The sequence below is a fragment of the Megascapheus bottae genome, chromosome 26 (genome assembly GCF_031878675.1).
Source record: "Megascapheus bottae isolate mThoBot1 chromosome 26, mThoBot2.hap1, whole genome shotgun sequence".
NCBI classification, from domain to species: domain Eukaryota; kingdom Metazoa; phylum Chordata; class Mammalia; order Rodentia; family Geomyidae; genus Megascapheus; species Megascapheus bottae.
Window position 1 is genome coordinate 11,152,286 of NC_143534.1, and position 25,559 is coordinate 11,177,844.

The 25,559-nt window shown below is 41.5% G+C and overlaps 1 protein-coding gene across 7 annotated transcripts in view; it reads right to left on the minus strand.

The window, feature by feature from the left end:
• Nucleotides 1-412: 412 nt before the first annotated feature.
• Nucleotides 413-25,559, minus strand: part of Fam107b (family with sequence similarity 107 member B) — a 167,585-nt gene continuing 142,438 nt past the window's right edge. For 5 of the 7 annotated variants that reach the window (XM_090318932.1, XM_090318927.1, XM_090318925.1 and 2 more), the window contains 3 exons: nt 7,399-7,582; nt 3,549-3,699; nt 413-3,045 (listed from right to left, as the gene is read on the minus strand). In XM_090318932.1, the coding sequence (XP_090175058.1) occupies nt 2,929-3,045; nt 3,549-3,699; nt 7,399-7,582 (452 nt within the window). In that variant the 3' untranslated portion in view covers nt 413-2,928. Of the gene's footprint in view, nt 3,046-3,548; nt 3,700-7,398; nt 7,583-9,720; nt 9,775-21,167; nt 21,190-25,559 lie in introns of those variants that run through there. The other 2 variants (XM_090318929.1, XM_090318931.1) reach the window with 2 other exon arrangements.

A 25,559-nucleotide genomic window follows, 5' to 3' on the forward strand; every position in this document is an offset into this window, starting at 1 on the left:
AAAAAGCTCAGTAAGGTGAGAGGAGTTAGAGAAAGCTGGCAAAGAAGCTGTGAATACAGAAAGGGGCAGGGTTAGAAGAATGAGGCACAGAGTTGGAAGGGGAGGAGGTGTTAAGTATATACCCATGACATTGACAGATGTAGGCAGAAAACTAAGTGTGTGCATACATACAAACACTTTTACTTTTTACTTTTAAGCATGGAACTCAGAGCCCAAGCAGGTGCTCTACCACTGTGTCATGCCTCAGTCCTTTTTGATTGTTTTTTTTTTTGGGGGGGGGGGGCAGAGGGAGGCTGTGAAAAAGGACAATCAACCAAGGGAGACTCTGGAATCACCTTCCAACCTTCGAACTGAGCATAGCCCCTTCCAGTTCCAGACAGTCCACCTTAAACACATCAGACAAACATGGAGGCATGGTCCAACATGTGGTGATTTTTATTAAGAATAACTTTGGTTCTAAGAATTCCACCCTTGATTCTGTAATACTTTCCATTAAAAACAATTATACAAGAGCAAATACAAAAAATATTAAATTATGAAAACAAATCCATTAAGGCTCCCTTTATATATAATATATACACTCAAGCAAGTCAAGATTTCTTGGAGTAGAAGAATAAAGTCAACTGTTACAGCTTAGAAAGCAACACTACTTTACTACCAGGAGACTATAAAACACTGAACTATTTTAAGAAAACCACAGAGTGGAAAAATGGAGCCAGTTTTGACAAAATGTGGCTCAAAGCTGGAGACTGCTCAGATGTTCACAGGGTTTGGACTGGACAGTGTTAGGTATGAGAAGACAGGTGACTGCTTTTGTAAACTCAGGCTCCTTACCAGCTGCTCAGACAACTCCAGAGAACTTTCCTATCTACTCCATCCTACTATTGTGCATAAACCATCACTTCACGCTATTCACAAGTATTGTTTGGGTCAGAACTTGTAGTTCTAACTATAAGTAATCCTGCAGATCTGAGTGTGAAATATATTTTTGTTGTTGTTAATTTTTCCCAGTGTTGAGTGAGCAGAATCAAATTCATTTGAGGACCCTGAGAAAACCTTTAAGAATTCTGTCAAGTGGTAAAATTGCTTGGAGAACAGATCTCAAGATCTAATAATATACATTTAGATCAAAAGGCAGGAGCCAACCCCAAGCTCACTTTACAAACAACATTGTTAGTCCACTCATACTTAGCATGTGCAGAGAGGCTCTTTCAACTCAGTGACAGCACTTTCTTCTCTCCAAAGAAAGACTGAGAACAAAACAGTGACCATCTAAATCTTTGAAAGCAAGCTAGGATGGAGCAACAATTTATCATAAGCATCTCAGTTTATTCAGATAATACTTGCTGCTGAGACAATCCACATTGGGTATAAACAGCTAACATGTTTCTCTAACTCAGAGTGAGTTCCCAGCCATTTGATTCTATCTTGTAATCACATCTGGACTGAATATGGGCCTGTCAGCTACCAGACTAAAGCATTCCCATGGAAAGATCATGTTTATTCTGCTAATTAAGAATCCTGAAGCTTTAAATCCAGCTTTCTAGGCATCCTGAAAGGAATTACAAGGAGGCTCCAATGCTAAAACGACTGGTTGAATTTTCTTTAAAACACACTAAATCCACATTGTTCCACACCAGCAATGTGAAAATTCATCATGCATGAGAACTCTGCTGTTACTTGTCGCGTGGGTGTCTCTGCATGTGGTGCTAGCTAGCAAAAGGAGGCAAAGCTGCCCCAACCTGCCCTCAGCTTTTCCTGAGATGCACTGTAGTAGTCATCAACATAATCCTTACAATAGCATCCCCTTCAGGAGATAAAATTGGCTTTCTTCAAATGAACGAAGAGCAAGAGATACGCAATCATTAATTAGAACTTTTCAAAGTCAGGATTCTAGTGATATTCCAAAAGCACAAATACTATAAATCTTTCCAATAAGGCCTCCTCCAGACAGATCTTTGTTTCACATTAAAATACCTAGAAGTCCTCATCACCAACGCTTAATGGGAATTACCCCTACCCTGCTCTCAGAGATGAGTAGATTCTGGACTCTCTCCTTTTGACAATGCTGGGTTGTACAGAATCATTCCATTCTGTAAGACTGAAGAATTCGTCCATCTCAAAGGAATAGCTCAGCAAGAAACTAAAAAATAAAACTGAACAGAAAACCTATAGGTTGTGAAAGCCACAGATAGACTAATCTCTCATGTACCTTCTTAAGATGTGGAATGCCATTATCCAGCGAATACTTACAGAGACCAAAAGCAATTAAAACAAGATCAAACTGGATGATGCCATGTTTTTAAACTTTCTTACCCCATTTCCAAATTTTAGTGCCAACAAACCTAGTGACTGTGCTCAACATTAACATTAATATCCACTGCTTTTAATTCTAACGTGGGTCAAAGGATAAATCAAGCTAGAAAATTTTCAAATTTCTCCCAATAAATTTACAAATATTGGATGCAACAGAGTCAATGCATGTGTATGCAGTCTAAATTCTCTAATAGATAACCGGAAGAATTACACAGGTTTTCCTTAACTTTTTAAAGAAACAAGGCTCAGCACCCCACTAAACTTGGATTGGAAAGAAAACCAAACATTGCAACTTTCAAGAATTTATTCCAGTGTCCACTTCCTTTTTTCTGTTTCTTTTTTGTTTTATTTCATCTTAAGGTCTCTGAACATGGGTCCATTATTCCAACTTATGTACTGGTCGGGATGTCCTTTATTTGGCCAATGGGTTCTATACCTGTCATATATGTTATCCAACCAGATTGTAGGAAGATCCAACCAAGTCCTTTAGACAGTTGAGATTCTCAGCTGGCTGGGTTCTCGCGTGGGGCCCTGGCCCTGAAGTGAGAGCTGAGGAAGCAACAAGACCTAGCTCTCGCGGTGACGTGGGGACATGCCAGGTCTCTGAGCCGCCTAAGACTCCTGGGCTTGGGCCACCTCCTGGCCTGTCCTCCTGAGATTGCCTTTCACCTTCACAAACTCGGGGGCATTTTCTTGTTCTTCTTGCAATTTCTGCTTCTCAAGTTCAAGCTAAATGAATTTCAAAAACAGGAAAGTTATTTACAAACTGAGAAACTTCAAAACACTCCCATCTTCCGATGGAGTGCTTCCTCACTTACCAAAAAAAGAAGGAAGGGGGAGGGGGAGGGAGAGGGAAGGAGGGAGGGAAGGAGGGAGGGAGGGAGGGAAGGAGGGAATTGGATTGATATATGCCTTTGTGTTTAATACTGCAGAGAAGAAGGCATTTGTTGTGCTTTATCACACACAACACCCAGAGATGACAAAAATATAAAGCAAATCTCAAAGTCAGTACAGTTTCTGTGGAGTCTGAGTGTAGCTGTGTGAACTCATTCACATTTTTTCGGCTATCAGCCTTATGTTAGATCCTCAGTAGAATTCTCAACCTCTGCTGTGAATGCAATTTATGCCACCTGCTGCCATGTTTCTTTCAGCTTATATGCTTTTCCATCTGTCATGTCTGGGAAACCCCACCCACCCCATGGGCTTCCTCCATTGCTTCCCATAGCCCCTACCTGCTCCAACTTCTGCTGCCTCTTTAACAGTTCTAGCTCCAAGTCTGATTTCTTCTTCTGTGCTGCTTCTTCCTTCTGCTTTATTACTTGGTCTCGTTTTCTCTTTTCCATCACCTTCTGCAACTCTGGCTTATTCTGAGGAGCAAGACCTCTGCCAAAAAAAAGAAAAGTATAAACAATGATAAGAAATATTAGTAATAACCTAGGACACTTGGCTCATGAGTAGAAATGTGGTTATATGAAACTGCAAGCCTGTGAGCCTCCTGCAATATTAATGGTTACTGGGCAGTGTTCAGAAACCCACCAGCAAAGAGGAAGGTATGTGAATACCTTCCAAAGACTTAGAAAATTCTAGAAATGTATGGTGACTCTTACAGTGTACAATACAATATACACAATGTCAGCTTCTAACTATGCTAATCAACTCCTTTGACTGACTAGCAATCAGTTGAGTAACTGTTAACTAACAATTCTTGACAATGGGTGCAGTGGATCTATGAAGTGCATACACCTTTCTCAACCCTTTTCAAGGTCACACATTACAATGGCAAACGAATCCTTAACTTCTCACTTCCTGGGTGATACAGAATTTTTTTGTAGTTCTGGCAACTCTAGCTACTCAGGAAGCTGAGATCTGAGGATCATGGTTTGAAGCCCACCAAGGTAGAAAGTCCATGAAATTCTTATCTCCAATTAACCACAAAAAGCCAGAAGTGTAGCTATGGTTCAAGTGGTAGAGTACCAACTAGCCTTGATCAAAAGAGCTGAGGGATGCACCCAAACCTGGAGTTCAAGTCCCATTACTGACACCAAAAACAAAATAAAACAAAAAAATCACAATAAATATTTTCTGTATCTATGACATACAAAGACTCAGCTTAATTTTATTTGTTCTAAAATCTATGTGCCAGTGATTGTATGTAAAGATTCCCTTCTTGAATACTTGTTTTTTAAACATGACATTCGAAATATGATGTAAAAATCAATGTTAATAAAATCTTTAAAAAAGAGGGCCAGGAGTTTGATCTAGCAGTAGAGTGCTTGCCTAGCATGCACGAAGACCCGGGTTCCATTCCTTGGCACCACGTACATAGATAAAAGCCGGAAGTGGTGCTGTGGCTAAAATGGTAGAGCTCTAGCCTTGAGAAAGTCCAAGGACAGTGGTCAGGCCCTGAGCTCAAGCCCAGGACTGGCAAAAAAAGAATAAAAATTAATGTATCCAATGGAAAAATAAATATTTTCAAAGTTGTTCAAGGAGTGAAAACCATCAGCATATCCCATCTCTCATAAGAACATCTAACATTTGTCTCTACTTTCCCCAATTTTTACTAGCAGAACTTAGGGTTAAAGTAGTATTAAACTTGGCCAAATTTTTCATAAAACAAGGAAGCAGGCCACTTTTACGATTTAACTAGTTTGCTCATGGTTATCTAGAGTATATATAGGTACAAAGGTACAGGCAGAATATTCTAGATATTAGATCTTCACTTACCCCAATAAAAGATGCTCATAAGAACTGTATTTGGTGAGTAGTATTATTGACCATAGGAAAATTTGTTTTTAAATAATGTGAACAAAGACTTTCTCAGCTTCATAACTATTAAAAGGCCCCTCTATGAAAATGTAGATGGAATTAAGGGACTAAAAATTAAGGATTAAGAATTTAGTTACCTGAATAATTTAAATTTCAGGCACTTTTCTAATATTTCAGTGGCAAAATTAACTTCAACTACTATTAAATTCAGCTGGGTTATTCAAAAGCCACTGAACAAACTTTGATGTATGACACATTAAATGCATACTCCATCCCAAAATACCAATGGGTTTAAATGGGTCAGTATTTTATGATAAATACCCTGTGCTGAGGCCAGTCAAGAAGTCATCGCCATTCAGTCAGCATGTGATCACCCAGACCACTTAGCTTCCTATGCTGAATGGGAAAGCAAAGCACTTGCCAATCTGTTCCTAGAGGCTTCCTAAGCTAACCACAAGCTTATCTCCTACATGAAAACAGTAGTTTCAATCAGTTCTGACATCTACAAGCTGCCATAATCCTATATTTCTTTTTATTCCCAGAATAATTAAAATTTTAAACTAAATAAATGATTGAGAGACATTATTATGGCAATTCTCTTAAGTACATGCCTGCCTCCAAGAGCACTGACTCCTTGACCCAGGAATTGTTGGTAAATCTGAGTCTCTACCTCTGGCTCACAGGATTGTGATCTACTCCCCTCTCCTCCCAACACCACAGGGTGCTGCTGGATTACCGTTAATTAAACTGATCTCAAGTCTGCGTTATGAGTAATTCTAATTAGTTTCTGCCTGACTTTGTCATACTATAGAGAAGAGAAAATACGGATATGTTCTTCTTGTGTCTAAAGCAAAACAGAAATATCTACATTCCTAACGGAGTTTAAAAGACATCCTGCCTGGGAAATGATGGGTGCATTTTGGTGCAAGATCATCAGGTGGGAGAGACCTCCACAGCAGAGTGGCTATTGTCACGCACTGGTTTTCAGTCATATGAAGGAAGTGTGATGTCATGAAAGCCATTTTCTTTCCTACAGTTATAAAGTGTCACCCTGTGTTTTCATCTTCTCTATCTTCCCATAATTCAGTGTGCATTACTACCTTGCAACCAACCTGAGTTCAAGAAAACCCAAAGAAGAAAATCATATATATATATATATATATATATATATATATATATATATATATATACACACACACACACACACATACTTTTTTTTTTTTGCCAGTCCTGGGGCTTGAACTCAGAGCCTGAACACTCTCCTTGGACACTTTTTTGCTCAAGACTAGCACCCTGCCACTTGAGCCACAGCATGCTAGGCTGTACCACTAGGCTGCGCTCCCAGTCTAAGATACAGACCTAAAAAGAAGATAGAAGATCCAAGGCAGCTTAGAGAAATAGCATAGTACTGACATTAGATAAAGGGTGAGGGAAAGAGAGGGGTGGGAACTGAGATTAACACAGAGCAAGCTTTACATGGACACATGACCTTCGCTCTGCAAGCTGCAGAAAGGCTCCAAAAGTCTACCCCAACTTTTAACTTGTTTTGCATTCTCTTTCTTTGGATTTAACGGAAGATCTTTCCCCTTTGGCCTAGCAAAAAGTTGGTAGATGAATGATGTGTAATCCCATGAGATCTGAAAAGTTGTAAACAAAGCCTACTAATTCTTAATAAAGTAACTTCATATCTTCAGTTTTCCCAGTCAACTCTGTCCCAATATTGCTTTAATGACACTGGCTAAACAAACAAAAGTAGTCATGCACAATAAATCAAATAGATTTTTTTAAAAAAGAAGCAGGGCAAATATTTTCTCCCTTCTAAAATAATCAATGCCAACAGTAATGGTAATAATTTAAAAGATTATTTTAAAGAAAAAGAGGAGGAGTAGGAACAGGAGGAGTAGGAGAAGGAGGAGGAACATTCTTAAACAAAGCTTAGTATGGCACTGAAGACTTTTCCCTGCCACTTACAAATTCTTAATTTAGGAACATTTACATTTACATTTTACATTCCCCCCAAATGTAAGGGAAAACCAGAGATTTTTTAGACTCAAGCAATATTCTATTATATTAAGGATAGAGGACATTGTCTTCTATCATTAAGCAGTTCTATAGCATGCATACATGTTAAAAGGGGTCATTGGGAAACCACTAGAAGTAGCTGCACCTTCAGGGGCTGTGTTTCATGGAGGGACCATCTGGCTCAAGGGCATAAGACACAGTCAAGAAACAAAAGCCTTTGTGAAGAGAATTGAAATTAAAGCTAGTCATCTTGAAAAATCATTAAGGAAACGTATGTTTTATAATCCACTGTACCTTTTTTGATTCATCAGGAGTTCTCTGTGGAGGTCTTGATGATTCCGGGAAGTTTTGACAGGATTGATCAGTTTCTGGGGCCTAATTAGTTCAGGATTGTCATCTTCTATGTAGTCTGGCTCTGCCATGATGCTTTTTGAAATGAGATGCAATTCCTTAGGGTCAGTGTCTTTGAGTGGCCCTTCTGAAACAGAAAGAGGAGAAATGTTCATTTGCCATCTTTTCTGCCAAGATCTCTCTCACAATCCAAGGCCCCCAGAGCTCTCTGGGTCTTGGCACACTAGGTCATCCTGGGCCCAATTCAGGGACATCACTGGGAGTCCTCCCACGTTTTCATATAGGATCTGGGAAGCACAGAAGAAAGAACTAAAGTAGAGCCATGCATCATGACACGCCAGTCACTTCCTTTCACACCTTAAGACTACTCATACAGGATGTTTCCTGCCCACTGCATCTCTATGGCATTCTTCCTGGGAGCAGCAGGTCACCAACATGGGGCCTTAACTGCTTCCTTCAGCCTTAGCAAATGAGTCATCACAGGCTTCCAGAGCTGAGTATGATGCAGCACCTGTCCTGGGCATGTCTCCTTTACTCACAGTGCAGGCCCTGTGCAGAAGACACCTTCTTACAGAAGCCCGAACCCCTGACAGCCTGCACTTCTAATTACCCATGTAAGCACTGCTCTATCCCCAGGCACTAGAATGAAGGAGGGAGTCTTGCAGTAGGAGCCTTCTATAAGGGGCAGACAGAGAGTAGATGACTAGAGCTGGAGTGCTCAGACCAACTGCCTTAGTCTTTCTATCCCCAGACTCCTTCCTGCCACACTGCCAATCGTCCACTCTGTTATAGTGTGTGTGTGTGTGTGTGTGTCCTTATTGCTTAGACTCCCCCTATAGCTATCTGAGCAGCATACACATCCTGGATATGCATTAATACAAGTCCCATTTCATGAACTAGACAATACCAGAGGGACCTGGAGAAGAGTAGGGCCAACTTGAGCAGCAGGCTGGAGACTGGGACTAGCAGCCAAACATGAGCAACCTCTCTGTGGCTCCCCTTCCCTTAAGGCAAACCTGGAAAATATTTTATGACAGTTACCAGGCTATTTCTGCTTCCCTGTCCCAGCCTGGTGCCTTCAACTTCCAGAAAGAAAACGAGTCTGTCTGACTACAGCACACTAGATGTCAGACCATTCCTACAAGTCCACAGTACACAATTTCCAACTCTGTAGAAATTCCATGCCCACTGAAGTAGCAGTGATCGGAATACAGGGACCACTGAAAGCATGACCCAGTGGAAGGTATGGGAAAGCACTGCTCCTTCCCCAACAGTCCCAAAAGCAGAGCAGATGGATATCCACCATAAAAGACATCCTGATACAGGATAAGCACACTCATCTGTCTATTTTCCATAAGCTTGAGGATCACTTTCTTCCCCAGTCCTAAATCCACAACCTTGCCAGGCCCATCTCCAACTGCATCAATGCTGACCACATTCACTCTGTACCAGGATGAAAGAGGAGCTTATCCTCCTCTTTGAACAAACTCCTAGGCCCGAGACTAAGACTGCTTCCACCTTTACTTCCACTGAGCACACACCTGGGAGGGTGGATTACTCACTACCACGTGAAAGGAGGTGTGAAAGGAGCAGAGGGGCAGAACATGTATGTCTCTAGCACAGGGCGGGTGGGGGTAGACACTAGGAAAACACACACACACACACACACACACACACACACACACACATCCCACAGTTTTCAACTTAAATCAAGAAGCACGTGAAGCGGAAGTCAGCTACAATCAACGAAGGAGTCAGTTCAAAGTCACTGATGATGTTTTCTGAACTGCTGGACTACCCCGGGACTCGGCTGGATGCCAGGACATCTGATCAGAAACTGAAGTGAGTAACAGCCACTGACCATGCTCTAGACACAACACACGTGGGTTCAGACCACTCTGGACTCCAGTGACAGCCCTATGAATGAAGAACTATCTTTACTTCACCGAGAGTAAGTTGAAGAAACAAAGTTTACGTACTGTGCTCATTATTTTGCTGGTGGCCTAATTTAAATTTAAGGATCATGTCCATGTCCTCTGATTTCAAAATTGCCCATCAAACTGTAACTGCTAGCATTTTTATGGCAGGTATGTTTTGAAAAGTAATATGACAATAAAATAGAAAAGAGAATAGGAAAATAAAGAGAACAAAAATCTAAAGGATTAGTCAACTAAAATAGAAGAGTTGCACCTGCATCATTTAATGATAAAATATTATTAAATGTTTAAAGCATCAGCAAGCTCAAGCAAATGCAGAAATACCCACCTTGCCAATAGTGAGTGAAGGAACCCATCACAGCCAGTCTCACTTTAGCACACGCCACTTGACAACTGAGCTCTTGGCTGAAACTGCCAGTGTATCAGACAGGACACACCTCTGCAGAAGCCTACAGAACCAACAGCAGTTTCTCCATTCTGGTTAATCAGTAGGCAAAGGAAGCTACAGGCTTCCATAAAAGGATCCATTCCTCCGCTCCAAACCACTGATAATCTCCATGACGCCAAATCAACAGCATAATATTTTCCAAGGTCAAAGTTACAATCGGGAGGCTTTAGAATGGATTGCAGGAAGGTAGGGCAGGGCAGCCTTCTTAACACACTCCAGGTAACAGAAGGTGTAGGTCAGGAAGGCAGTACTACAAGTGGGAAGACAGACAGGCTGTGACTTAAGTCTCTCAGAAATATTATGGAGTGAACTGTGCCTCCTGGAAAGGCAAGGCCCTGGAGCACCAGGCATGAGCTCCAGGGGTCTTCATTGTCACTGGCTTGCCCTGCAGCACTGCTACAGTTGGGCCTCATCATAGCCTGAAGCCCACAATGAGTTCAGTGTGCTGAACTTAGTTTATATGGACCTGGCAACCCCTGCAGCAGCAGATCACAGAAGGGAATCCACCTGCAGCAAATACTCTCTTAACTGTGCGCACAGTGCCTGATGGTATAGGAGCTGGGGCCTAGGTATGGCCACTTCTTAGTGGGTTCTGCCCTGGAGCCATGACTGGCACCTTTACCCAACTGCACCCTGTGCCTGCTCTTCTTGTCTGCCTTCCTCTACCAGTCATCCTTTGCCAGGTGGCATGCTGTTCTTCTTTCTACTTTCTCCTTGGATCTCTGCAAAAACAAGTCTCACACGTCCTTACACATCCAGCCAAACTTTCCCTGAAACTTCTAATTTTCCAATTATAATTAAACTCTCTGGGCTTTAAAAAATGAGCCAAAGACATCCTCACTGTTAACATTTGGTTGTTTTAAAAACTTTGTGATATATACAGAAAAGTCTCTGGATCACACTATAAGCATAGCACACTACCAAGTTTTGAATGGCTCCAGATAGAGGACAAGAGTGTAGCAAGAAAACAGCCTTTGTATGCTGTGCCAGCTGTGAGTGAGAGCAGAACCCTCTGAGATTTTAAGCAACTGAATGAAGAATTTACATTTTAAACATGTACTAACAGTATGCACTGAAAAGGCAGTGTGATGCGAATTCTGTCTGAACTTTCTGTTATCCAGCAGATGGAAGACATCACTAAACTTGACTGACACAAGATATCAGAAAATCCCATCTACAATGTAAACATTTGGAGTCTTTGCTTTTGTACGTTTTTCTACCTTTCAGCTAATTTATTCTGGGCCCAACTCTGTGTCCATATTAGCTGCTTTTCAGAGATGGGCACAACTTACAGCTGAGCTGCTGACCAGACATCTCCTACAACAGTTTCCGCATCCTACTATTCTGGCTCCATATTTCCACATTACTACATTGTACTTGCCTGTTGTTAAACCAAACAGATAAAATCTAAAACCTAATCATATGAGATTTACTAATCAGAATTTAATGCTAATTTTCATGTTTACTTACATAGTAATTCTATCAAGAAGCAGTAGTACTTGAATTGTTTAAAACAGGCATGTTTCAGTGAAACTTTCAGGTATACTATACCCAGTTTATGCAAACAAACTTTTTAACTGCTACAATTGGTAGAATGGTAAAGGATTCCAAGCATTCTTCCTGACAATCTCTTTCCTGGGCTGGCTGTAAGAGATTCTTGAAACCACTGGCAAGATCCTGAAAAATCCAAGATGCTCAAGACTGGCAAACCTCAGGCTTATGTTTGTCAGCCTGACAAAAAATCAGGCACTTCTTAGTACTAGAGCAGTGTCTGTCTGCACCCAGAATTTCCAGACAGGCAGCAAATAAAGACAAGAATTTCTCCCAAATTCCCAGATGAGGGCCTTGTCTTCATCTGACAAATTATTGACCTGCTTGGCCTTCGAATGAACCTAAAAATTCAGTCTTGGCCAGGAACAGTGACTTCATCTGGTACCCAAAGGCATCTGACAAATGCTTATAAGATCTCTGAAACCACAAAGGCCTGCTATGAAACGGCCTAGAAAAGCCGTCCACACCATTGTAAAACTGTTATTTTTTTCTATACCCTGCCAAATTCCACTACTGTTACAGGAGACCCTGACCCTGCTAATCCCTAGTGGCTCATTTGAAACAACTAAATCTCAACAAATTTGTTCCCAATGTCCGCTGTACAAATGCCAAATGGTGACGCTCTTGGGAAAATAGAAAATTCATTTTCTCATCACTTTTTTCCTCCAGAAATATATTTCTAAAATAAAGCATATACTTTAGATTTAGAAGATGGGAAAGGAGGAAGGAGTGATGACAGCATGAAACATCTACAAGTCAGAACGCATGCCAATATCCAAGATAAGATGGTTGGGTAAGGCAAGATAACCAGCAGGTGGCGATGGTGCCACAAAGACCTGGGTGTCCACAGGCAGAATGCCAAGTCCATTTCTCAGGATGGCAAAGAGCAGCCATGCCACACCTACCCTCAACACTGTCCAAAAGTACATGTACCATTTAGATATGAAAGGAATTCACTCAGCAGTCACCAGATGTCTGCCTAATGTCCTAGTCCTACCACTCAAGCCTCACCCAGCCAGGCCCAGACGGGAGTACTCTTCCCTGTGGTCTCCAAATGTGACACTCCACTTTCCTCCTTTTCTGTAAGTGTGACCTTCAGAAAGTAGCCACCAGTTTAAAAAAAAATAAAATAAAACAAAACTCAAGGGTTGTATAAAGAATAAACAAGAAATGTACACAAAATGTAGTGCCTAGAACATAATAAAACCCTGTTGGTGGTAGTGCTGTTGACAATGAGTAACACTAAGTAACAATATTACTGGTGCCTCAAGTCACATAGCCACTGAAGGATATGACCAGGATTTGAACTTGTCACTGGCTGGCTTGAACTTGCCACTGGGAACTCTTATTAAGCTTCTGGACTGGTATAATGGATGGCAGAACTTACTTTAATAAAGTGATTCCCTCTGCCTATCAAAAAGGTATTGGAAGAACAGTGGGATGGATAAATCCATCAGAGCACACCGATACAATGGAACAGTATAACAATGAGAACACATGAATGAAAACAACGAACAACCACATGGCTGAATTTCACATGGCTGAATATAATGGTGATCCAAAGAAGCCAGACTCAATTACCTCTTAGGTAATTCTACGTGCATGACAGCCAAACCACCCTTTGCTGTTAGCTGTCAGGATAACAGCAAGGAAACTGAGAGGGGGAAGGCAGAGAAGTGGTGGGGAGCCCCAAGATACAGAATTCTATTTCCTGGCAAAGGTTCTAGTTACACAAGGGTGTTCACACTGAAAAGTCATCAGTTAATACTTCCTTGACATGTCCTCTGCATGTCCTTTTCCGTAGGTAATGTACGTTAGATTTTAATGCAGTTCACTTTAAACAGTTATTAACAATCATCATCCAGTTGCTGTTAGATGCTGCATCATTTGGTTGCTGCTATACTTTAAAATTTTTCATCCATCTTGGACTTTGTGTAGCCCATGAGAAGTTTCACAGTACAATTGTAAAGAGCATCAGGTTGAGGGCCATTCTTCCAAGACAGAATCCTACTTAGGCCACCCAACACTTACATGACTTACATGACTTTGTACCAATTCCTTAAATCGAGTCTTGATTTCCTAACTAGAGATTAGTTGTACCATTCTTGCAGAGTTGTAAAGATAAAAAAAATACTGATGGAACACATCTACCACATTCAGTACCTGCAGGCAGCAGCTAAATAGCTTCAACAAATTTATTCACCTAATCTAAGTCTTTCCTAATGCATCAGCTAAAAACAGTACAGCTCTATGCTAATCCGTCTATTTGTTAGACAAAGAAATTTAACAAATGAGCCACATTGTGGCCTCTCATTCATTTTTCCAATCTGGACACACAAAAAGGTGACAGAGGGAACAGGAGGAAGCAGAGGGAATAAAAGAAAATTTCTGATGAACAAAGCAAAACCAAGCCGACTAGAGCCAGCAGTCTGAACTTGCCAAAGCCTGAAAAGCCTCAGGAATTCCCAGTCCCATGCTACAATCATACCTGTGACACTGACGGCCTTCCTCTTAGGAGTTTTCTAAATTATCTAGTATAAGGATCCAAGCAAAAAGTAATTACATAGATATAATGATCTGAAAAACATCTCAATTTAACTCTTCAAACACAAAATAAACCCAATGTTCACAATTAATTAACTTCCCACATTCTTTGTGGATCTGAAGGAAAAGAAAGAAAGAAGAAAGAAGAAACAAAGAAAGAAAGAAAAGCACCAGTTTGTAGAACTCCACAGAAGACAAAACGGAGAGCCAGGAAGACCTTTTTACAGATACGGTTTATATAATGCTCAATGAGACATTTTAAGGTAAGCCTCAACTGGGAAAGTAGCAAAATGTCCTAAAATAATGTACACTAAGAGTTCACACTTCTACATCACATGCCACTGACATCAGACACAAAGATTTTGTTACTAGTGCACTTACATGCACATTTAACAAAATTCTGCTCATAGACCCCACAGGCAGGAAAGTGATGGAAGCAGGACCTCAGAGAGGTACACCAGCTGAGGAGGACCTCAGCAGGTGCTCCGAGAGCACCAGGGGTGGGGTACCAACAGGACACCCAGGCTCCTGCCACCATGGACCAATAGAAAACAACGATGCCGGTCACCAAGTGAAAAGCTAGGTTACTTTCCATGGAAACTAGCAAATCACTCCTGACACTAAATGCATCCTGACTCCTCTAGATCTCCAAAGCCCAAGACCTCTCTAAAAAGGGGAATTTTCTTTCTTTCTTTTTTTTTTTTTTGCCAGTCCTGGGCTTGAGCTCAGGGCCTGAGCACTGTCCTTGGACTTTCTCAAGGCTAGAGCTCTACCACTTGAGCCTCAGCACCACTTCCGGCTTTTTTCTATATATGTGGTACCGAGGAATCAAACCCAGGTCTTCATGCATGCTAGGCAAGCACTTTAACCACTAGGCCAAACTCCCGGCCCCAAAAGGGGAATTTTCTAAATTTCCTACAATTACAGCATGATTAATGCCAAAGTGAAAGCTAAGAAAGCAATAACTACATAATTCCATTCTGAGGCAAAGTTGAATATTCAATGCATTTTAGAAAAGTCTGAAGACAAATAAATGTAAAGAGACCATGAAAATAAAACACTGGTGTGACTCCAGTGGTGGAATGCTCACTTAGCACTCCAGCACTGCCCTAAGTTTGATCCTGGCACTGGGGGTACATTCTAGGAATATGACAGTTTAAAAAGTAAATAAAATTTCTGGAAGTCCTTTAACCAACTGTAGCATAGCCTTGCTCTGGCAAGGAATTGAACCTCAGGAACTGTTTTCTATTCTTGTAACACTAACACTCTCCACACACAAAATCCAGACACAATCGTATTTCTGCCCCTCTTCTGAATTGCCCCTTCTGAACTGCTTCGTCTAGATCCATGAAAATCTCCTTGCAGAGATCTCAAAGTTTCCTTTTGCACAAATTATAGCCACTCCTGAGACTTGATAGGCTAGTCCTGTGTAGCCAATGACTCAACACTTAGGCACTCTTTTGTCCTGAGACCTAGCTTTCTATCTGACTTGTTTCCCTGCAAAGACAGGATGAGAATCTCTGCAGAAGGGAGGAGATTGATGATAAACGCCCCATCTCACTCACAGCTCTGGCTCATTTCTCCTGCTGAAAGCAGCCATAAAACAACTTATAGCTACAGACCTGGTAGAAAGTTGGGGCCACCTCCTCCTGTGCCTTTGGCTGAGTCATAGGGGACCTGCAACACCTCTGGTTCTACTCAGTACTGTGTTCCCCAGCTCTGTTCTGCTTGTCATATTGTGAGCACTTTATACAAATGTGTTAGTCGTGTTAGTACTAAATGGGTACTCTGAATGACTACCAAATGTACCAAATGGCTCCATTTAGTCTTTGCCAATTCCTGGGGTACTCCTCCTTTATATCCCCAGAGAACATCGCTAATACTTTCATTAAAAATTAAATTTGAGCTTTTCTTAGAGGAAATGGCTCTTACTTATTTCTTATCTCAGAAATAGTTCAGTCACGTATTTACCAGTTATTGCTCAGGTCAAGCTTAGAAGGGTGGCCCCTCAGTTGCTCAGAAAGGGCTGAGAACAGAGGGCAAGACCATGCTTTAAGCAAACTCCCTGTCCTTCTGTTACCTTTCAAGGAGCTCTCTCACTACCGATTGCATAGCTTCCATTCCCTCACACATAAGAAGGCTCAACAGTGTTCTCACTAAGACTCTGTTCCACTAACTGCTATACATGAGCAATGAGGCCTTGGCCATAGAAAAATAATTCAGATTTGTCTGGCTGGAGATAAATATTAGAACACCAATTTGCATAAATATTCCCCATGAAATAATTAGTAGTTCATTAATATGCAGCACATTTATCTACATAGCCCTCTAAGGAACTGAAATGCTGCCCAATTAACGGATTTCATTAATAATTGATCACTTCAAACTCATTGGCCTTAAAAGTGCCTTAAACTGACAAATTATACTTGTCACCCAACATTTGATAGATGACTAATGTTAAGTTTAGACTCAAAAGTTTCTTCCTTACCTATATAAAGTAAGTCTCATGGTAAATGTGAAGTTTAAGGGCTTTTGGTTCTACCAATAAAGAGTGTTTTGCAGTCTAGCAGTGTCACTCCGTGGTATAGAGCACAGTTGGCTTTCAAAATGGCTGATGCTTTTTTTTGCTAGTCCTTCGGTTTGAGCTCAGCACTTTAGCACTGTCCTTGGGCTTTCTCAAGGTTAAAACTATGTCACTTGAGCCACGGCACCACTTCCGGCTTTTTCTATGTATATGGTACTAAGGAATCGAACCCAGGTCTTTGTGCATACTAGGCAATTACTCTACCACTAAGCCAAACTCCCAGACCGTGGCTGATGCTTTTTAAAAGAAATTTCTGTCATTTGTTTCTTTACTACAAGAAAAAGAAGCTATTCTTGAATTGCAATAAGGAATGTGATCTGTAAGTTCCTAAAACAAACAAACAAAAAACACACTGGGCTAGCAGAGAGGAGAGCTACTTTTTGTCAAAAGAACTAAGCCAAGTCAGGGACTCAGCTAAGTCTACGAAAGTAGTGGGCATGTTGTGCAGCTCATTCCAGAGTGTGTGCTCTAAGCAACACACTATGGTGCCTCTCCCTAACTCTCAGGTCTGGAAGCTCTTTCCTCTGAGAGGCATGGAGCCAAGTATCAGCCAGTCCCCTCCCTCACAGTTACAACTTCTACCAGGAAATCACTAGGTGAAGGGGGTTGTGCATGCTGTCACTAGCTCCCATTAATAGTCCTGTTGACTTAATACCTTCTTGACATCCTTGAAGGCTGTTTAAGTTCTTAGATCTAAATATGCACTTAACACCAGCCCCTTTAGCGGCAACTTTAGTGCCCAACTGCGACGCCTGGAGCACAATACCAACTACACTGGAAGGTGTTTCTGCCACCTGCAAGAGTGGAACAGCCACATGGCAGTCCCACAAACACACTTTACAAGCGCCTGGTCTACTGCTTTTGAAATTAAACAACTTTTGATTCATTCCTTTATACTTTTAGGTTGTACATTAGTTCAAAATTTGCATATAACACAATGCTTCAATATCTGTATTATGCTATTTTGTATTCACAGAATACAAATGTGCCCCCACTCAAAAAAATAAAAAAAGTTATCACATTGTAGCTGTCCACTGAAACTTTCTGCCTAAAAAGTGCCTTGCCTAGCACTTTTACAGTGCTATTTTCTGAGAAGGAAACACCTCAGTCATTCAAAGGATGAACCAAGATAGGTAAGTTAGGCCCCATCATTCCTGAGAGGAAGGAAACTACACAACTCAGAAAAAGAAACTTCCTGCTGGACCAGTTTTTAAAGCCCTCAAACATTTCTGTCTTCAAGATCAGAATACTCCCATAAAATTCCTGACCAAAGCTTATCTGGTCAAAGTAACATGTTTAAAAAAAAAAAAAGCTATCTTCCAAAGACTTAATGACAGAGACCTGAGCTGCAACTCTGAGACTATTTGCTCAATTCTTAGTTGTTACAGAAAAGGAAACTGAAGCCCACAGAGAGGAAGGGGTGAAGGCATGACTCTGGTGCACACTTCCCTCTACCACAGTCTCTGGCTTCTGACTGCTCTCTTGTTTCACATTGACTTTCTCTATTCCTATTAACTTAGGAGTTATCTTTGGCAAACCTGAAGAATCTATTACAATTTATAACATCACTACAATTTCATCTGCCTCTATCAGCCTGACAAATTTAAGATAGCACAAATTCATTATGATCTGCTTTGTGTGTGTGTGTGTGTGTGTGTGTGTGTGTGTGTGTGTGTGTGCTTAAGATATTCCTAAGCAACTATAATGTTTAAAAAGAAAAAAGGGAGTATTCACATTTCAGAGAACCTCTTAGTATCTGCCTGGCATCTCATTCTTCTACCAAACCATACCCTTCCCTAGGCGTCAGCATTCAGGACAGAATTAAATAATATGCTGTTCAAATATGAAAATTAGCTGCCCTGACAACCGGAGAAGAAATGATCCACTGCACCGCCCACTCGACCCCATACAGAACTGGGGAAGGCCCCAAACTGAAGAGGCAAGTCAACATTTTCACCACTCGAATGGGCAGACATGGAGCTTTGCTCACTGAATGACCACTCCTATCTCACTTCAATCTGTAGTGCTTAGATAAAAAGGGTTAGGATACAAAGTCACTGAGTAGAACCTGCTCCTGAGTACATCCCACCAAGATCTGGCTCTGTGTCTCCAATCCTGCCTTCAGACAAAGGAACAAGCCAGCTTGGCTATCTCAAGACAAGTTTTTGGGCACACCACCCTGCTGTGCACACAATGAAGCCAACTTCCCACAACCACATGATGTTCCTGGCAGCTCCTGACTAATGAGATGTGACACACTTTTGTCTTGGGAAGTGGCTGGTAATGTGGATAGATTATCATTATGGTCTGAATAGGAAATGTTCCCACAGGCTCTTGGTTCCCAATGGTGGTGCTATTTTGGGAGGTTAGACCTAGCTGGGAGATGCCTTTGAAGGCTGTACTGGTCCCCATCCACCAGAAGGTAAGTGGCCACTTCCCCCTGCTCCCTCCACCATGCTGTCCTACCTGGCCAGAGGCCTAGAGACACAAAGCCAAGAAACCATGAGCTGGACCTTCTGAAACTGCAAACAAAAACCTTTCCTCCTTCAAGTTTTTTCTGTTAGGTATTTTTTTGGTCATAGCAATGGTAAAACTAACACAAGTAAAAATCACCTAAAGTAACAGGTTTCCAAGCCTAAATCCTATCTTAAGACTTCTCCATCCTACGGTTTGTTAACTTTTCATTTCAGATGGCTACATTTCAGCCATGATGGTGGTCCCATGCTGTGAACCAGATACACCAAACCCCGTGGAAGGACCGCATTCTGACTTCTAATCATGCAACTTACTAGTTTACTCAGCAAAAGTAAATGATTATCTAGAACACTTCACTATTCATTCATTCAATTCATTCATTTTGCTAGTACTGGGGCTTGAACTCAGGGCCTGGGCATTATCTGAGAACTTTCTCAATGCTAGCACTCTACTACTAGAACCACAGCCCCACTTCCAGCTATTTCTGTGTATGTGGTACCAAGGAATAGAACCCAGAGCTTTGCTTTATGAATACAAGGCAAACACTCTACCACTAAGCTTTTTTTGGTCAGTCTTGGGACTTGAGCTCTGGACCTGGGTGCTGCCTTGAGTTCTTCAGCTCAAGGCTAGCACTCTACCACTTGAGCCACAGCACCATTACCAGTTTTCTGGTAGTTAATTGGGGATAAGAGTCTCGGGGACTTTCGTGCTATGCTGGCTTTGAATCGCAATCCTCAGATCTCAGCCTCCTGAGTAGATGGGATTACAAGTGTGAACCACCACACCCGGCTTCACTTTTCATTCTTACAAAGAAAAACAGAGACCTGATGCCAGAAACAATGGCTATGATTGTGTTTTTCTGTATGATCAAAACAGTTCATACAGTTAAAACAGGGCAACCTTAATTTCTACTTTCACAATGAGAAATTAGTGTAAGTCTTGGCGCATGTCTTGGTCTAGGTCTTTGGAGGACTGTCTGTCTCTAACTAAACCCTTGAGATCAGCTATTTACACAGCCCAGGTACTTTTAATTATAATCTGTTTTCCCACTTAGTTCTCTCTTCAGGCTATCTCATGGGCTTTCTGTGAATAACAAGGTGCTACTTGATTGTGGCAAACACTGAAAGCAGGATAGGAAAGAATAAAACAAGTTCAGCCAGGCCAGAACCAGAGAGCATACTGTGCACTCTTACCTCTACCATGTCCCTCCTAAGAATGAGCCCCTGAAGATCTAAGACATGGTCTCTGACATCCAGAGACCACAAGGACACCCAGCAGATGGCAGGTGAGCGGTAACAGTGGGATATAGACACATGGGGAGTGGGCATAGAAAACAGGGAGGCTCAGAGACAAGTCAAAAAGAAGGGTGTCTCTGGCAAGTTGTATCAGTACAAACGCTTAAGTGCCAATTACATCTAACTACAAATAGCTGAAATCACAAGGACTCTTTTCAGTTCCCACAGCATCTTGAACTTGGCTGGTTCAATGGCTCACATTTGTAATCAATCCTAACTACTCAGAGGGATAAAATGGGAAGGAACGTGGTCAAGGCCAGCTTCTAGGAAAGAAGGTTTGTTTTGGAGAGGAGGCAGTCCTGGGCTTGAACTCGGGGCCTGGGCACTATCCTTGGGTTTTCTCAAAACCAGCACTCTACCACTTGAGCCACAGCACCACTTCCAGCTTTTTCTGTGTGTGGTATGGAAGAATAGAACCCACGGCTTCATGCATGCTAGGCAAGCACTCTATCACTAGGCCACACTCTCAGCTGGGGAAAAATGGTTTTGAGACCCTCTCCCCCATCTCAACAGAAAAAGCTGGATGTGGTGGCGTGCACCTGTTATCCCCAGTACCATTGCAATCCAAGCTTATCAAGGATCCATGGTGGATCCCCTTATAAGGGGATTACTATCCTCATTGGAAGAAAAGATACAAGAGCTTGCTGTTCTTCCCTCACACCTCATCTGCACCATGTGAGGACACAGGAAGACAGCAACTAGGTGGGAAGAGAATCTATGTGAGGGACTGAAGCAGCTTATACCTTGATCTAGGACTTCTAGCCTCCAGAACTGTGGGAGAATAACTTGTTTAAGTCACCCAGCCTATGGCAAGTTTATCACAGCAGCCTCACAGACCAACACATATTATATTTAACAATTTTCTAAGGCACACCAACCTTCTGGCAAAGGGTTCATGTGGCTCCTTGTTTGGCTACTCTGGCCTCAGCGCCAAAGCTGGAAGGAAAACAAGAACAAGGACAATATCTTACAAGCTTTTGGTCCTCACAGTCTCCTAACAAAAGCTATAGGAAATAACAAAGATGGGAAACATCCTAATGGAAGTCCTTTCAGCCTTAACTTTGCCATCTACACAAAACCTTCCATTTTAAACTAGGGGGGTTCTGACAAAAGTTCAAACATAAACACATTAGCAGTGGGTGTGGGTATCAGAACAAGGAAGTAACTGACATCAACTTTTAACCTTCTCTGCTTCAACTCTGAACATTAATTCCACCCCCTGTGGAGGCTGTTGTTCTAAGATGGCAGGCCTGGCCTTTTTCCCACAGGCTGCCTTGCAGTCACAGAAAACAAGACTACTAAGCTCTCTGAGACTAAGATGCCCTTAGTCACCCCACCTCACACAGCACACCAAGTCCAGAGGCTATGCTGATGTCCGTGGGGCTATACCAAAGTCCTGGACTATGTGCCACAGAGCACACAGTAGGCACAAGGTGCCTTTCCAAATTAGAGGGGCTAAATCACAGCTAACATAGTTGGCAAATAAGGACAGGAGAACAATGAAAGCCTAAAACAAATAGTCTACATTTAAATGTCCATGCACAGTGTCTGAAACAACTCTATTCTTACAAAAAGGGCATCAGGTGCTAAATAAGAGAATATTCAAGGGTTGGGGATATGGCTAACATAGGGCCTTATAAATTCCAGCCCAGGACTGCAAAATAAAATTTCATAATAATCTTATTAAATAATAAACATTAACTAAACCTTGATTTATTTAATACTAATATTAAATTTAATTTATTGAATAGGGGCTGGGAGTACGGGATACATGAAGACCCAGGTTCAGGACTTCAGTACCACATACACCAACAAAGCTGGAAGTGGTGCTGTGGCTCAAATGGTAGAGCTCTAGCCTTGCAAAAGTCCAAGGACAGTGCCCAGGCCTAGCAAAAAAAAAAAAAATTCAATCTATTTAATAGTAATATTTATTTTATAATAATCATAATAAATCAAGATTTGAAAAGTTGAATTAATTCTAGAGTTAAAAGTAGCCTTTGCCAAGCACCCATGGCTCAGACTTGTAAAGCCTAGCTACTCAAGAAGCCAGCTGAGCAGGAAAGTCTATGAAATTCTATCTCCAATTAAGCACCAAAAAGCCAGAAATGGAGCTCTGACTCAAGTGGCATCACTCTACTTTTGAACAAATAGCTCATGGAGAGCGCACCCAGACCTTGAGTTCAAGTCCCAAGAGTATTATTCCCTCTCCCAGACCAAAAAAAAATTTTTTTAAAGAGATCTTAAAGAAATAATCACTTGCCTTACTATGAGGAAAAGACATATTGGTCACAATCTGTATCATGTAGAAGCTGCATAATCTGAATCATGTTCATTGAAACTTGATGCTTTTAAGGATCTTTCAGGACTTCTGCAATAGTCTCCTATTGACTCGTTAGCGCCATCATCAAGTAAAACTGTGTCTCTCTTAAAATAAAGCGCTCTGAGTCACCTCCTCTACCCCTTGCCCACAAGTATGTGAGAATTCCAACCTCTGGACACTGAACTTAAAGCTCTCAAGGCCTTACCATCTGGTATTTGGGCTTTAAGCACCAAGAACCCAACATATTTCCCCATCAAGCTGTTCACTCTGGCAATCTGTAGCATTTCAATCAAATCTGCTACCATCTAATCATAATGCAGTCAAGTTACATATCAAGTGATCACCAAGGGTTTAAATCCTACAGCAGCCATCACAATTAAGTAAAATAACAGACTAGGGAGTTAATGCGAGGAAATATGATATCCGGTGCTCTTTGAGAATTCAGCTGCTCTGCCTAAAGTTACCCAAGTCATAAATGTTCTCTTGTGGCAACCCAAGAACTCAGCATCCAGCAATTCCCTTTCAGCTTCTCCTCTCATGATTCTTGTTACCATGATCAGAACACCATTATAAAAGTTCCTGTTCCCATTCCAAGCAAATAGGACTACTGGTTATGTTAATGAATAAGAAGGACATGAACAAATGACAGCCAGTGTTGCTTCTCCTCGAATCTTAAACTACCTTTACTCCAGCTGCTAGAGAAATCACCCCATCTGTGTATAAGAGAAAGAGAATGGAGAACACAAACCAAAGAGGACTTCAATAATTCCATTTGTTCACAGTTATTTACAGTCTCTTAATGTGATGGAAGCCTACAAACTATTTTTATTCTATTTCTTAAAATAGTTCTCAAAATCAGTTTCAATAGTTTCCATACAAATTAGACAGACAAGATAAATCACTTATTGAAAATTAACAGCATTTGCCTCTGAAAAAGACAAGATTAATAATAATAATATGCTTGATACCCAATCAACAATTTGCATAACTTCTAAAAAGCTCAACAAAAGTCTACTTCAAGTTAAAGAAGTTTTCCAGGCCTAGATACCCAAAACATAACACCTAAAGGCCCCATAGGGCAAAATATTTAAGGGAAAAACCAAAAACTTATCACATTCTCTTGCTGATAAAGAAAGAAATGAGTCAATAGTAATAGTACTAGAGAAGAGTTTAAAACGTTTCATAAATCCAGCTCTGCCACCAATCAGCTAATTACAGATTAGAAATAACCAGAAAATATTTGCCTTGGGCTGGCACCTAATACTATGTTCTGAGAGCTACAGAGGTTCAGAGATCTGCTTAAATTCCTGAAGCAAATAACCTGAGAGCCAGAATTCCCACACAGACTTATTCATTTCCAAAACTTTGTAGGGTTCACATTGCCTTCTGATCTCTACCTCTTACTATTGCTAGATGGAGCAATATCTCTGGTCTGTATTATATGCCTCATTCTCTCTCTCTCACCCTCCCTGCTTCCCCCCTTCTCTCTTCCTCCCCCCCCACATACACACATGCATGCTTGTGCATGCGCGCGTACACACGTACATATGCAAACCATACAAATTTACCTATTCAGAGTCAGGAGTTGATTTCTTTTTTTCATATATTTTTTATTATAATTAATAGAAGGGTTACATTATATTCACCAGATAGAAGGTGCATTACTTCACATACACTGATATCTTTTCTCATGTCATGGTCCCCATTTCCCTCTCCCCACCCCCAGGAGTTGGTTTAATTATTCTATCCTCCTTTCTACTGTTCCAACCCTCAAAAGCACCTCCATCCCATTCACTCCTTCCATTGACCTTAGGAAATACTTATTTGGCAGGCACAGTAGGTGTGAGTAATATAACACCTATCAGTCTATTTACTCAAGGAGGGGAGGTAGGTATCTAACATTTGTCAGATAGGGTATGGTTGTCAGGCTTCATTCAAAACCAACACAATGGTGGCAAAGTGCCATTCTTTCATAAAGGCTGGACAAAGCCAGGCCAGGCAACAGGAGTGTGCTGAAACAACCAGGAGTAAACTATTTTCCCAACAAGGTCTTTATCAGGACAGAACGAAAGCAGAATGAAGCACTGCTGGTGTGGTATGAGATGGGACTGGACCAGTTGTGGCTAGCAGAATCTGGCAGAAATAACAGGGGCCAGGCCTCAAATATGCCAGGAATTTTGCTTAAGGCAATAAACAATGACAGTAAAGTGTAGGATTACATGAACTCTGGCTTTTGAATGAGAAAGTGCCTACAACATTCATGGATGTCATCTTCTCCCATCCTTTTCCAAAACAAAAGGTACTGTGTAAATAACCAAAATGGATTTAGCAAAGCAAATGAAAAGATATGCCAAATCATCTATTTTTGGATGGAGTGCTTTCAAAAGCAAATATAGAAAACTCTGTGCTAATATGGTAGAACACTCTAGTTCTTTTTTTTGGGCAGGGGAAGTCCTGGCACTTGAACTCAGGGCTTGAGCACTGTCCTTGGGCTTGCTCAAGGCTAGAACCTGATCTTCGTGCATGTTAGGGAGGCACTCTACCACTAGGCCCAACTCTGGTCCTGCCTGGCTCCGTTGTCCATTGCCACATCTCTAAGATATCCAGATACTGATAGTTGTGTGCAGACAAACAACCCAGAGTTAACTTTCACATACACAGGTCCTTTCACATACCAAGAGTTGACTTTCTTCCACGCAATTGTTAGGAATCATTCCTATGGGTTTTCCAAAGCCAAGGCAGGAACACCCACTCCATACCTGACCCCAGGCTTGCTTCCTTATCCTCCTCCCTTATCCCTTGCCTTTGAGCCACACTAGAGCATGCCAGACTCACTTGCACACTAGCACTTTTAATCTGGAGCAGGCTTCTCCCAAGTCAATGCCCATCCGATCTTCTTCCTTCCTCTGCTTGATCTTTCATCCTTTAAATCAACCAACACTCTCCCCCT